At 36.2% G+C, this 14497-nt stretch overlaps 1 protein-coding gene across 1 annotated transcript in view; it reads left to right on the top strand.

The window, feature by feature from the left end:
• The window catches only part of RASGRP1 (RAS guanyl releasing protein 1), a 110468-nt gene that overhangs the window by 81562 nt on the left and 14409 nt on the right, over positions 1–14497 (top strand). The window contains exons 7-12 of the mRNA XM_074235075.1: positions 1364–1537; positions 3165–3281; positions 4480–4755; positions 6298–6378; positions 8359–8463; positions 9850–9959. Coding sequence (XP_074091176.1) covers positions 1364–1537; positions 3165–3281; positions 4480–4755; positions 6298–6378; positions 8359–8463; positions 9850–9959 — 863 coding nt within the window. The remainder of the gene's footprint in view (positions 1–1363; positions 1538–3164; positions 3282–4479; positions 4756–6297; positions 6379–8358; positions 8464–9849; positions 9960–14497) is intronic.

The raw sequence follows: 14497 nt of genomic DNA, 5'->3' as shown, positions 1-14497 counted from the left end.
AAGGAAAGTTTCCTAAAACTCGGATAGTTATACTGGAGGAGGGGAATACAGATGTATACAGATAAGTTTAAAAACATATTTATAGATATATAGAAAAGATATATAGAATATATATGAATTGCTAATATATACATTAGAAAAAGGAGAGGAAAATAGAGAAGCGAAGGAGAGAAAGAAAAAGATGAAGAGAGACAGAGACAAAGATAGAGAAACGGGGGAGAGAGAGAGAGAGAGAGAGAGAGAGAGAGAGAGAGAGAGAGAGAGAGAGAGAGAGGGCTCAATTTCAGGAAACACTAATAATTGGGGGAACCAGGAGGGGGAAATGTTACCCTTTGCTTAGCTTATATTCACAGTATTGATAATCATCTCAAATCTGGATGATTTTCAGAATAGATTCTTGCTCAGTTATAAAATGGACTGAATACTGAATGGCTTCTTAGGTCCCTTCCTGATGAGATTTTGTAATTCTCTAGCTCTATGGGATGTATAGTTACATCACATAGTGGTAAGAAGTGGGAGAGTCAGGGAACAGGTAAGCACAGTGAATTTAGAATCAGAGACCTGGGTTTTAGTCCACCAGACACTTAATAACTGTGTGACTAGGATCATTTGAGCCTCACCTTTCCTTACTTGCTAGGGATAATAATGCTAATACTTCAGAGTGTTGGTGTGAGGAAAAGTCATTGTAAACATTTAAAACTCTACATGAAAGAGCTATTATTATGAACTTGGAATCAAAGTAAAGTGGGTTTTTGTTCCAATGGCACATAATGGAAATAATAATAATAATAATTAGTATATACATAGTTCAATAAGGTTTATAAAAGACTCTTCATATATTGTATCTTATTTGATCCTCACAACAATCCTGTGATGCTAAAACTATTGTGATCCCTATTTTCTAGATGAGAAACTGTGATTGAAAGAGGTCAAGTGACTTGCACAGGGTTACACAATTACTATTAGGCATCTGAGTCAGGATTTGAGCTCAAGTATCTGGCTCCAAATCCAATACTCTATGCCCTATACCACTTAGCTGGATACCGGAAAGTGCAAAGGACTTGGAATCAGTCCTGGAACTGAGTACCAGCTTTGCCTCTTACTGACTTTTATGACTCATATTAGTCACTTATGTGACTTTAGGCAAGTTGTATAACTTCTTTGAACCTCACCTTTTAATTGGGGAAATGATAAGTGCATTACTGACCCTGCCTCCCATGTCCTTGGTGAGGGAAAGGTCTTTCCTCACAATAAAACATTCCATAAATCTGATGATTGGTAGATTCTGGCCTCCCAGGCATCAAATGCAACACAATTTACCAAACTAGAGCAGTCTTCCTGATTCCTCTATTTCTCTTGTCAGTTCTCCGATTATCAAAATTACATTGTGAATAGCTGTGTGAAAGAGAATCCCACCATGGAACGGTCCATTGCCTTATGTAATGGCATCTCCCAATGGGTACAACTGATGGTGCTCAGCCGCCCCACACCACAACTCCGGGCTGAAGTCTTCATCAAGTTCATTAAGGTGGCACAGGTGAGTAACAATTCAAATCCTTGACCTTGGTCTCTGAGATGACCAGTCTCTTAGTCTTCTCCTAAGATGTACTTTCCTTGGAAGTTTAAGGACAAAGAGGCAAGGAAGAGTGGATATTATCTTCACAAAGAAGTATCACAAAAATAAGATGAAGTATACTTTCTTCTTAGTTAGGGATGCTGAAAATTATTGATGCATTAAAATGCAGGTTTTCTATGGGTTGGTTTTGCTTCATTGTTTCCCTTGGTTCCAAGGGTTTAGGGCAGGGAAATTGGGAAATAGATATGTTGTGAAAAGCAAACAGCATCAGTAAAACTTATAAAGTTCCAAGACTTTGATTTTATTTGGGATTTTCTTGGTAAAGATACTAGAGTGGTTGGCCATTTCCTTCTCTAGTTCATTTACAGATGAGGAAACTGAAATGAGTTTCCACTTGCCTTGGGTCAAGTAGCTAATGAGTGTTCAAATTTGGATTTGAACTCTATTCTTCCTGCTTCTAAGTCTGGTGTTCTATCCATAACTCCACCTAGCTGCCACTTTGATGACTATTTTGATGCTAATGAACCTTAACCTATTCAATAGAACCTTAGAAATGAATGCTATACTCCTGCCTAAGCAAGTCCTCTGTGCTATGTTGTGAATAATCTGCCTCAATTCTCAGGACAAGGCTTAAGACAATTTTTAGCCAATGGTTGTTTTTTTTCAAAATAGTTCATTTTTTCAAAATATGTGTATCAGCCTTGAGGCTCCTCTCCACTCCTTTCTTTGAAGGTATTTTTTGTTCCTTCCAGCTCCTGAATTCATGTCCTTCTGATCTCTTTAGGAAGATAAAGATAGACCTGGTTTATTTCAGGGCCTTGAAACTGTTCATTTTTGTTCAATAAATCCAATACAGTAAGCCTTTGTTGAAGGCCTGCTATGCTCCAGATGCTGTACTAGGTGCTTGCCTATGATTTCAATGGGTTAGGAAACTTCCAGAATGTCCATTGGCACCTAGACCTACAACTTGCAGTCTTAGATAATTGTCTAGAGCATTAATGGACTTCCTAGGGTCACATAGCCAGGAGCTATCAATGATGGAAATCTGGTCTCCTGGCTTGAGGTGATTCTTTACTTGCCATGTTGCTGGGGATTTATAGATTTTTTTTTAAAATGTCATAGTTATTTTCAAGTATCTTACCTGATAGGTTTAATAAGTATATGCATTTGTAGGCTGGGAGTAGGGGACATTTAAGAAAAGAGATTGTTTCCTGTCCAACTGGGTTTCTCCCTAGGAAGAGTTCCAATTTGAGTCTAATTGAGCTATACTGTTAGGGGTTTTAATAGTCATTAAGAATAGCAAGTCTGAGCTGATTGACCCCTCAAAGTCAGCAGCCATTGAAAATACCAGCATACAATTTATAAATATGTTTTTGGTTCCATAATCCAGAATCTCAAATGAGATTTGAGGAGGGAAAAACAGAGGAGTTTGCAAATGGATTCTTAGTCATCCATTTTGTGTAAAAATAATTTGTGGCAACAAATAGTGGGAGTTAGAGGGAAAGGGGGAGGCAGGTTCTTTTCACACTGGGTGATGGATAGATACGTGCTGTTAACTGCCACTTGTTCTATTGGGGTTATAATACAGAAACTCCATCAGCTGCAGAACTTTAACACTTTGATGGCCGTGATCGGAGGATTGTGTCACAGCTCCATCTCCAGGTTGAAGGAGACAAGTTCCTATGTTCCCCATGAGATTATTAAGGTCAGTGTTACCGTCTTTACTCCATGGGTGCTTGGCGGAAAGCTCAGGATAGAATATTGTGTAGAACTTTCTTCCATTTATGATAAACTTGGTTTGCCATGTCAGCCCTGAAGAGCAAAAAAGACCCCTATTAAATAGGCTTGAATATATTAGGGACTTACTTTAGCTAGATATTGTGCTAAATGCCAGATTTCTAAGAAAGATTAAAAACAAGGTTTCTGCCTTAAAAGAGCTCACATCTCATCTTTTCATTTCCCTCATTCCCTTCCTCCTTATTAAATATCATCTTATATAATGGCCTCTTCACGACTATCCCCCCAAAACACCTAAGTCTTCCCCAACCTGAAAAAATGCAATATATATGTGTGCATGCATTCATTCAAAAAAGGCAACACCATTCAAATGCCCCTGGATATACAATATATTTATAGACTAAATCATAGGTAATCTCAGAAAAAAAAAAGGTAGTAGCAGCTGGAGGGACTGAGGAAGGTCTGCTCTAGAAAAAAGTGATGTGATAGAAAAGAAGGAAAGTAAGAAAGAAGGGAGAGAGGGAAGAAGGGAGGTAGGAAGAAAGGGGAAATAGAAAGAAAGAAGGAGGAAAGGAAGAAGAGAGGAAGGAAAGAAGGAAGAAAGGAAGTGAGGAAGAAAGGGAAGAAGAAAAGAAAGAAGGGAGGGAAGAAAGAAGGAAAGGAAGAAAAGGAAAGAAGGGAAGGAGGAGGGAAGAGAAGAGAGAAGGGAGGAAGGGATGAAATCTCTTGAAGGTTTGTAACATGTATTATTATTATTATTATTATTATTATTATTATTATTATCTCCTTTGATCCTTCCTAGTACCCTGTGAGATAGATACTATTATTAATCCCTTTTTACAGGTGAAGAAACTGAGACTAAGGGAAATTAAGTGACTTGCTTAGGGTCACACAGTAATGTCTGAATCAGAATTTGAACTCAAATCTTCCTGACTCCCAAGTCCAGTGCTCTATCCATCACAGCATGCATATATACTTCCTTTCTAAAACATAGAGACCTCAGTGTTTATGTTGGGTTACTTCTTCCTCTTGCCCTCATCCTGTGGATTAGCATTAGGAAAAAAAATTGTAAATACTTGCTATAATCAAGGTGACCTTAAAAAATAAGTTGTCCCTCTCCCCCATTCACTTGATCTGAACAGATTTTGATGTTCATATTTCCCTAGGTACTCAATGAAATGACTGAGCTACTGTCCTCCTGTAGAAATTATGACAACTACCGGAGAGCCTATGGGGAGTGCACCCATTTCAAGATTCCCATCCTAGGTGTACACCTCAAGGACCTGATCTCACTGCATGAGGCAATGCCTGACTACCTGGAAGACAGGAAGGTGAATTTCCACAAGCTGCTGGCTCTCTACAACCACATCAATGAACTGGTCCAACTTCAGGAGGTGGCACCACCCCTGGAAGCCAATAAGGACTTGGTGCACTTACTGACGGTAAAGCTTCCCAATCATCATCATTACAATAATCACGGGATAGTAGTTTTAGAGCTCTATAAAGTTTGAAAAGCATTTGATAAATATTACCTCATTTTATTCTCACTCCAACCAAGGTTTGCTGTTTTTCCCATTATACAGATGAGAAAACTGAGACAGATGGGTTAGTAAGTGTCTGAGGCCAGGTTTGGACTCAGGTCTTTCTGACTCCAGGCCATGTAACAAAAGAACCTTAGGAAACAGCCCGGAGACAAACCAGGACAGAGAATGGCATTGTGATCTATTCAGTTAGTCAATAACTATTGTGCCAAATTCTGTGTCCTAACAGAGGAGATAATGCAGATAAGAAACTGTCTCTGATATCTCAAGGAGCTTAAATTTCATCAGGGGGAGAGAAGATGTATATATATATGAATGCAAAGTAGTTTTTGGAGAGAGGGTGCCAGTAGTTAGAAAGAGATGAGGACAAGATTCTCTCTGCAAGACCTGAGATCTAAAATACCTTCTCTACTATTAATTCATTGTGCAGAAGCAGTTAGGAGATAGAGAGCAAGGTGATAAGCCTGCAGTTAGGAGGACCTAAGATCAAATTTTACCTAAGGCTCTTATTAGATGTGTGATCCTCAGAAAGACACTTAACACTACCTCAGTTTCCTTATCTGTATAATGAGCAGGAGAAGGAAATAGCAAATCATTCTATTATCTTTACCATTTATGGGGTCAGAAAGAGTCAGATACTTCTAAAATGACTGAATAAGCACAAATGGTCCTTATAATTCTGAAATGAATTAAACTCTGTACTTTCATTTCTTTAATTTTAAAATGATAGTGATCATCATAGCCTCCTCAACTTGGGGAAATAGAAAGAACTCCAGGTTAGGAGTCAATCAATAAACATTTATCAAACACCAGGCACTATGATAAAGACCAGGGACACAGAAGGAAACAAAAGACAGGGTCTGCCTTTAAAGAATTTACAATCTAATGAAGTCAAAGGACCTGAGTTCAAAAACCACCTCTGCTCCCTGTTTGACTTTGGGCAGTCATAATCTCTCTGCTTCATCTATAAAAGCAGAGATGCTTTAAAGATCCTCTTCTTGCTATGTATTTTAAGATTATAGTAGGGAAAAAAAACCTCAGGGTGGGCATCTTTGCTCTGCCACTTTCCTTTTCTTTAAGATTGGACTCAATATTCTCTACGACCCAAACCAAATCTGACACACTGCCCAGAGTGAGAATGAACATATTGCTATTTATAAACTCCTAAAAGTTTAAGTTCCCAATATGCAAAAGATGATCTCGTGTTGATCTCACCTACTGGGGATGGTGCTCAATTATTCCAAACAACTATTTACTTGGATGAATGAACACCCCCGATTGGATCATATCCCATATAATCATAGTTGTTAAACATCTACTGCACTGTGCCAGCAAACCCCATAAGGGAGAGTAGACTAAGAACAGATAAGTTCTGTCAAATCTAAATTAGGAAAAAAGACCAAAGGAGTATCTGACAAGCTAACCTGACTGTTTAATCTGCAGTTATCCTTGGATCTCTACTATACTGAAGATGAAATCTATGAGCTTTCATATGCCCGAGAACCAAGAAATCACAAAGCTCCAGTAAGAATTTTTCATTTACTGACTCTTCCGTTCCTATTAATGTGTATTCATGCAATATAGGTCGATCTTAGAGCAGTCATTGTAAAGACCAGACTTTTTATGCTAATGCAGTTCAGTTTAACAAGTCTATTGAATCCTTGTGAGATAACTGTTATGTGGAAGGAGCTTCCTGTGATGGTAAGATTGGGTCTCATTCCTTTGAAAAGGGTCTTAAGCAAAAACCAATTGATGTAAGTGGGGAAGGCCATGTGAAGTCTGAACTAACTACCTTGAAGTGAGGACTTTCATGTTCTCTGTGTAAACAGAGATTGAGTCCATTAATCCTGATGGATGGAAAGAGGATGTCTACTTAAGAAAAAGCCACCTTCAGTATCTCACATCTCAAAATATGCAAGTTGTTGGAATACCCTGCCAGTAGGATACTTAAAGGGATGTTTTCCCTGTTTGATTTTGTTTTTCGGTTTTTCTGAATTTGGGTCTTTTAATATTAAAGGGTTTTTTAATTTTAATTTTTAATTTATGGATTAAAATAAGCAGTTATATAACAAAGTTTAAGAAAAAGAAGATATATATATATGTATGTATGTATGTATGTATGTATTTGTGTCTAATGGTAGCCATCTCACAGCAGGGAAAAGAATAAAAGAAAGGGAAAAAGAAACATTTTTTAAGATTTTTTTGTTTTTGTTTTTCAATAATTTTTTTTAATTTATGGAATCAAACAAGAATTTCCATAACACAGTATAATTTTTAAAAAGATGATATATATCCAAAAAGATAATATATTCATGTCTAATGGTAGCAGCCATCTGGGGGGGAAGGGAAGAGAAAATAAATTTACATGTTTTTAAATTTTAAATTAGAATCTATTCCTCTCCTGCCTTGGACTCTTTCTCTCTTTGTTAATGTTTCCCAGTTTTTAAAACATTGAACAGCAGGGTTAGGAAACCCAGACCAGTCCTTACTATTCCTTTTTGATGGCTCTGATCAAAGAGTCAACAGGAGAAAGGCTGAAATTTGAATAATATATATAAAACACTTTTCTCACAATGAAAACAACAGATAATGATCTAGCCTCAAAACAAGAAAGATCTGTGTTCATGCTGACTGTGTGACCTTGGACAAGTCTTTTAACATGTCAGTGCACTAGACAATTCTCTAAAATGGTGAATTGCAAAGAAAGTGCCAGCTTGCATTTATAAGGGAGTTTCTACATCCAAGAATTACCTATACTAATGAAATCACAGGCCAGGCAGTCCCCCTTCTTTTCCTTAGTTAAGGAAAAGTTAGTTATCCCCATTTTGCACATATAAAAAAATATGAAGTCAAGAAAAGTTAATTGAGTTGTTTAAGGTTATACAGTAAATAGAAAATCTAAAATTCTAACCCAAAGTTCTGATTCCAAGGCCATTATTCTTTTAAATTCCACCTTATTATCCAAATAATGTTTGGCCCTTAGTCTACATTAGATTTTTATATTCTCTGTACTGCTATCTATGCCATAGGTTCCCAAATTCTGATTTAAAGTCTCAGTCTGACCCTCCCTACTATTTTTGGTACTTCCAAGAACTAAGACTGGTTTCCACATTTATTTATTTATTTGTTTGTTAATTTATTTGGTGGAGGCAATTTGGTTTAACCAGCTTGCTCAGGACCACACAACTAATAAATATCTGGGACTGGATTTGAACTCAGTACTCCATCTACTACACTACCTAAATGCTTCACCTTTTTAAATACAACAAAATTTAAAATAGAAAAGCAAAAGATAATCTTAGCTCCTGGACTATACAAAAATGGGCAATAATTGAGCAATTTCTGTACCATACTCTCACATTGTGGATAATTACAAGCTAACTATGAATTGCTATCAGTCTGTGCATAGGGCCAGGGTTGGTGGAGCAATGATGGGAAGAACTCATATGTACAACTTTATCTGATAATGGACAAATAGTATTCTCTCTGGATGTTTTACTTCAGCCTCTCACACCTTCAAAGCCTCCAGTTGTAGTAGACTGGGCATCGGGGATATCTCCCAAACCTGATCCAAAGACCATCAGCAAACACGTGCAGAGGATGGTGGATGTAAGTACAAATCTACTCCTACAGAACAAGTCATTCCTACAGAGGAAATCCTGAAGCAAGTCATGGGAAACTGTCTGACCTTGGAGAGGAGGGAAAAAGAGATGTGGTGGAATGAGTTTATGAAATAAAACAAGCATTTCCATAACATAGTATAATGAAAAAGATAATATATGCATATCTGTGCCTAATGGTAGCAATCTCTAGGAAAGGAGAGGAGTGGAGGAAAGAAAAAAAATAAATTTACATTTTTTAAGTTTTAAATTACAGTCAATACACCTCTGTTCTGTTTCTCTCATGTCTTGGGCTATTTCCCTCTTTGTTAGGTTGCCCGATTTTTAAAAAATTGAATAGAAGGGTTAGGAAACTCAAACCAGTCTTTATTACTCCTTGCTAATGTTCTGATAAGAGATTCTATAGGAGAGAGCTTGAAATCATAACAGCACTTTCCTCATAATAGATAAAGAGCCATCAGCAGAACTAGCCATGAGAATGAACAGAGGAAGTGACTCTAAACCTCAAGAACTATGTCTCGTAACAGTTCACTCAGTATTCTATTGCCCCTGAGTGCAGAGAGAGATGTATCTGCACCAAGATAGATGCACCTCAGATTAACAAATCCAGACAAGGAAATCTTCCCACATATCTCAAGAGTTATTATTTATTTGAGGATTTTTTTCCCTCTGGGTGGGGTGGGGTGAGGTGACAAATAATAAAGGAGGGCAAAAAAGACATTAAGTGAGGAAAATATAAATTTGACCATTTTGAACAATATCTTGTATATAGTGTGTATTTAATAAATGGTAGTTGCTAAATGATACAGTGTTTGGGATTGTTTACCTCTAGTTTCAAGGTTGATATAAAAGCAAGACATAGCCCCTTCCTTCCAAAAAAGTTGCAAAAGATAGATGGATGGATGAATGGATGGAACCCATTCTTCCACCCCAAAAACTTTCACTATGAAACCTTGAATGAAAAGAACCAATCAGTAAGGACAGAAAATGCTCTTGGAGTTCTATGGTAGGAGGGATCCCCTAGTGGGCTAATATGGGAGGGAAGAAGAGAACTTACTCATCTATAGTGAGCCAGAGGTTAGAATACATACATATATATATATATATATATATATATATATATATATATATATATATATATATATATATATTACTTGCTTGGGTGGCACTGGGAGCATATGCTCTCCACCCGATAATGAAAAAAAAAAAAACAAAGGAGTGACCTGCACATCTACTTTGTTGATGATTAAGGAGGAAGTTACTTCGGAATTAAGAGGCTTTCATCTGACTTCTCCTGGCCAGTGGTCTGGAAAAATATCATCAATGACTCTTTGAGAATTATCAGAAAATTCCCTTTTCTTATTCTTTCTTCCAGTCTGTTTTCAAGAACTATGATCATGATCAAGATGGATATATTTCCCAGGAAGAGTTTGAAAAGATTGCTGCCAGCTTCCCCTTCTCCTTTTGTGTGATGGATAAAGACAGGTGAGTCCTTAGGTGTGTGGTGCATGATATATGGATATATATATATATATATATATATATATATATATATATATATATATATATACCAGTGGATGAGACCAGTGTGTTACAAAAGGAATATGTATAAACACAAATATATGTGCAGGTCACTCCTTTGTTTTTTTTTTCATTATCTGGTGGATAGCATATGCTCCCAAAGCCACCCAAACAACTAATATAGATGCTAAACTCAAGGCTTACTATAGATGAGTAAGTTCTTTGCATGGTCTTATACTAGAAGTCAATTCCTCCTCCTTCAGCTAAGACTCCCTACTAGGTAGCATTAACAATTTTCTCAGATCCTGGTGGGCTTTCAAACTTCTCCAGAAATTATGTGCCTAGAGCAACTTCAGCCATCTCTGAAATCTAAGACAACCAGTATTCAAAAGAAAGTTAAAAAAAAAAAAAACAGGGCATCTAGGTGGTGTAGTGGATAAAGCACCAGCCTTGGAGTCAGGAGTACCTGGGTTCAAATCTGGTCTCAGACACAATAATTACCTAGCTGTGTGGCCTTGGGCAAGCCACTTAAGGCAATTTGCCTTGCAAAAACCTAAAAAAAAAAAAAAAAACAGAATTGATGATCAGTGACCCAGAGCTCATTTAGTTCCTCTTCCGGACCTCCTATGCTAACAGCAGGGCTGCAATAGTGAACTCAAAAAACACACAGACTTACAACAAACCCCTCCCCCAGTCCTTCCTCTCTTTTTTCATTGGCATGGAGACCCACTTTCAGACTGTAGAAGTTTGCTGAGGCCACAACAAATAGACAATGTTCACAACAATATCAGTAGAACAAAGCTCTTATTTGATGGCACTAGGTGGACAGCCCCTTAGCATCAATGGGGCAGCTCTCTGAAGAGCCCATCAGGTCAGAGACCTAAGGAACAGAAGTAGTGTGAAAAGACACCAGGACAGGCCATCTATATAAAGGTGGCACTATGAATACTCCACTAAGCCTAAGGGAAAGAGCAGTTCCAACTGGGACTAATTCCAATTACCCAAAAGTCACTTGAGGCAGAGATGAAGACTGGTAAACTGTAAATTGCCCACCTGAGAGGAGGTTGAAACAGTCTGAAATACAGCCTCCAAACAAACATCAAAAGGGACAGAGTCAGAAAAAGAATAGGGAAGAATTAGGAGAGAGAGGAAAGATGGGGAGAGACTGAAATTACCAAAGATCTCAGGAAAAAGAAAATTCAAAGATCTTCAACATAAGCAGATAAATTAATAGGGAACACATTAACTACAGAAGGAAACATGACCTTCAGAGCTAGTAAATGAATTCAGCCATCCATGGCAAAATGATACAAAACAAAGGAAAATAATGCCACACCTGATGAGCCAGAGGATCCTGTGGAATGTGAGGAGAACATGGAAACACAACATGCTGTTCCCAACATGTTCTAAAGAGAAATGAGAATTATGAAAAACAACATTTTTGTCCTATAGAGTAAAAATAATAGGCAGAATAGAAAAACAGGCATCTAATAAAGGCAAGTCTCATGATAAAAACAACAGAGAACAGTAGAGTGGAAATGCAAATATGCAAAAATGAAAGTTCATCTAGCAGAAGAGAAACAAAACACAATAATATTAAAGGAAAATAATCTCATTATATAAGCATACTGATCTCAATGACAGGATTTGCACAAGCAACCTAATATGTCTCCCAGTAAAAGACTACAGGATAAAAAAAAATTCTTGCTATCACAATGCAGGAAATAATAGAAGAGAACTGCTCAGAACTTCTGAACAAAGAAAATGAAATTCTAGTTGAAAGAATTCATAGATCACCTCTAGAAAAAAAAACAACAACAATAAAAACCCAAGGTTGCAAACTGTAAGACATAATGGTCAAGTTTTACAATTTAATTCAAAAACAGCAAATTCAGCAAAACATTAGGCAAAAGACTTTCAAATACAAAAGAAAAGAAATTCAAATAATGTAGGTACTATTCTTTATCTACCAGAAAATATAGGAGGGAATAGAATATTGTGCTCTGAAGAGCTGTATCTCAGGATACAGCCTACAAATCTGACCTTAACCATACATGGTGGAAAAAAGATGGATGTTGAATAATTAAGAGGCGTGCTTTTAGAAAGAAAAACAAAACTGAAGACACTATTTGCTTCTAGAAAACCTCAAAACAGCAGAAATGCAGGAAGAATGAATAAATGCATCAAACAAGGACCGTAATAGCAAGAATAAATATTTAAAAACTCCTTTCTGAATGTGCACAATGGGACAAGTGTAAAGGCAAAAGTCTGGTGGAGATAATAGTGAAAAGATGGGCATGAGTCATTATGGACAAAAGTTGGTAACAACCTGCCTACAGGTGAATCAATATTTATTCATGGGACAGACATTACAACATGGAAGAGTGCATAAAAGAGGAGGAGGGGAATGTGAAAGGAAACAGAAAGAGAGGAATGTGTGATATGCTAGTATCAAAACAAGGACTAGCCAAGGGGTAGCCCCTGTACTATGAGAAAAAGAATGACCACACTGGAATGGGTGAAGGGGGGGGGGAATTAAAAGAGGAAAGAAGGAAGGAGGTTTGCTGGTGGCAGGGATTTCTATTCATGACTGCTCTTTGGGGTGATGAGAGGTGGTCTATGAAGAGATTTTATGCCATTAATTTATTTCTCTGGTCTATTGTTAGCATTTCTAGAACTATAACAAATAAGCATACATCCTTGCTTCACTCCTGTTTTTATTGAAAAAAAGTTCTTACATATGATATTTGCCTTGGCTTTAGATAGATGTTTTTATCATATTTTAAAAAGTCACTCAATGTCTCTGCTTTGTAGGATTTTTTTTTTACATAAAGAAGCATTGTACTTTATCAAAGGCTCTTTCTGCATCTATTGAGGTGGTCTCGTGATTTGGGAGGTACTTTGGATTTTAAAATAATTAATTATTTTTCCTAATATTGAGTCAACCTTGCATCCTTGGTATAAATTCCATTTAATAATTTATGTTGATTTGACAGAATTTTGTTCAAAATTTTTTGGGGCAATGTTCATTTATAGTATTAGCCCAGTTTTCTTTCTGTATTTTATCTTTGCCTGGTTTCAGTATTTGAAGTATATTTATCTCACAAAAAGGATTCTGGTAACAAGCTTTCTTTCTCAATTTTTAAGAATAACTTGTGAAGTATGAATAATAACTCTTCTTTAAAAATTTAATAGAATTCACTTGTGAATCCATTGGGGCCAGGAGTTTTTTCTTTGATTAATGCCTTTAAAAGTAGAATGATTTCCTTTTTCTAGTTGGTCTCTTGATAGTTTGATATTTTATATTTTTGAATGTATACATTTATTTCTTTTCTGTTCTTAGTTTTTTTTAGCAAGTAAATGTGTAAAATATATCCTGATTATTCTTTTTATTTCTTTTAGTTTTGCTGTGATTTCACCTTGATCATTTTTTTTTGCTTTTCCACTCTTCTTTTTAACCAGATTTACCAAGGATTTCTCAATTTTATTAGTCTTTTTAAAAAAACAGTTTTTAGCGTTATCACTTCTATAAGGTTATTTTTTTGTTTCCATATTATATATTTTCTTTCTAATTTTAATTTCTTGTGCTATTTTAGGTTTGTATATTGTTGGCCTCCTAATTTTAAAAAATATATATTCAATCCATTTATCCTCTCCTTTTCTATTTAATTAATCTATATTTGTAAGGACATAATTTCCCCCAAGGACTGCTTTAACTATATCCCAGAAATTTTAGTGTGTTGTTTTATCATTATCATTTCTTTTGCATAGTATTCACAACCACATAAATTAATGTTCAAATCCCTAAATATTAGAGAAATTAATATCAAAACAACCCTGAGGTTTCACCTCACATGTTAGCCAATTTTGAAAAATGGTAATAGTCAGTGCTGGAGGTGTTGTGGAATGATAGACACACTAATACGTTGTTAGTGGAGCTATAAAATAATACAGTCATTCTGGAAACAATATGAAATTATACAAATAAAATGGCTAAAATGTCTTTGAGCCAGAGCCTCCATTGCTGAGCTTATTATTCCAAGTCATTGATAAGAAAAAAGACCTCATATACTCCAACATATTTAACACTTTTTGTAATAGCAAAAAATTGAAACAAGAATATCCATTGACTGGAAAATGGCTTAACAAATAATGGCACATGAATGTAATGGATTATTACTTTGCCAAAAGAAATGATGTGTATGATTAAGACAGAGAGACATACGATCTATATGAACTAATACAGAGTGAAGTAGAGGCAAGAAAACAATTTACACAATGAATTATGACAATGTAAATGGAAAGAACTATACACCCAAAAAATAAAATGTAAAGTAAGACTTGAATAAAAGATGAGATAAAAAATATGAGAGGACATCCTCAATCTACCCCTTTGTGAAAGTGGAAGGTCTATAGGTGTTAATATATCGTATATGTTTTCAGACTTTTTCAAAGTATTGATCAACTATGCTGACTGTTTCTTTCTAAAAACTACTATTTAT

This window comes from Macrotis lagotis, chromosome 4, assembly GCF_037893015.1.
Source record: "Macrotis lagotis isolate mMagLag1 chromosome 4, bilby.v1.9.chrom.fasta, whole genome shotgun sequence".
NCBI lineage: Eukaryota > Metazoa > Chordata > Mammalia > Peramelemorphia > Peramelidae > Macrotis > Macrotis lagotis.
Note: the sequence above shows the minus strand (reverse complement) of the source record. Positions and strands in the feature narration are given on the sequence as shown.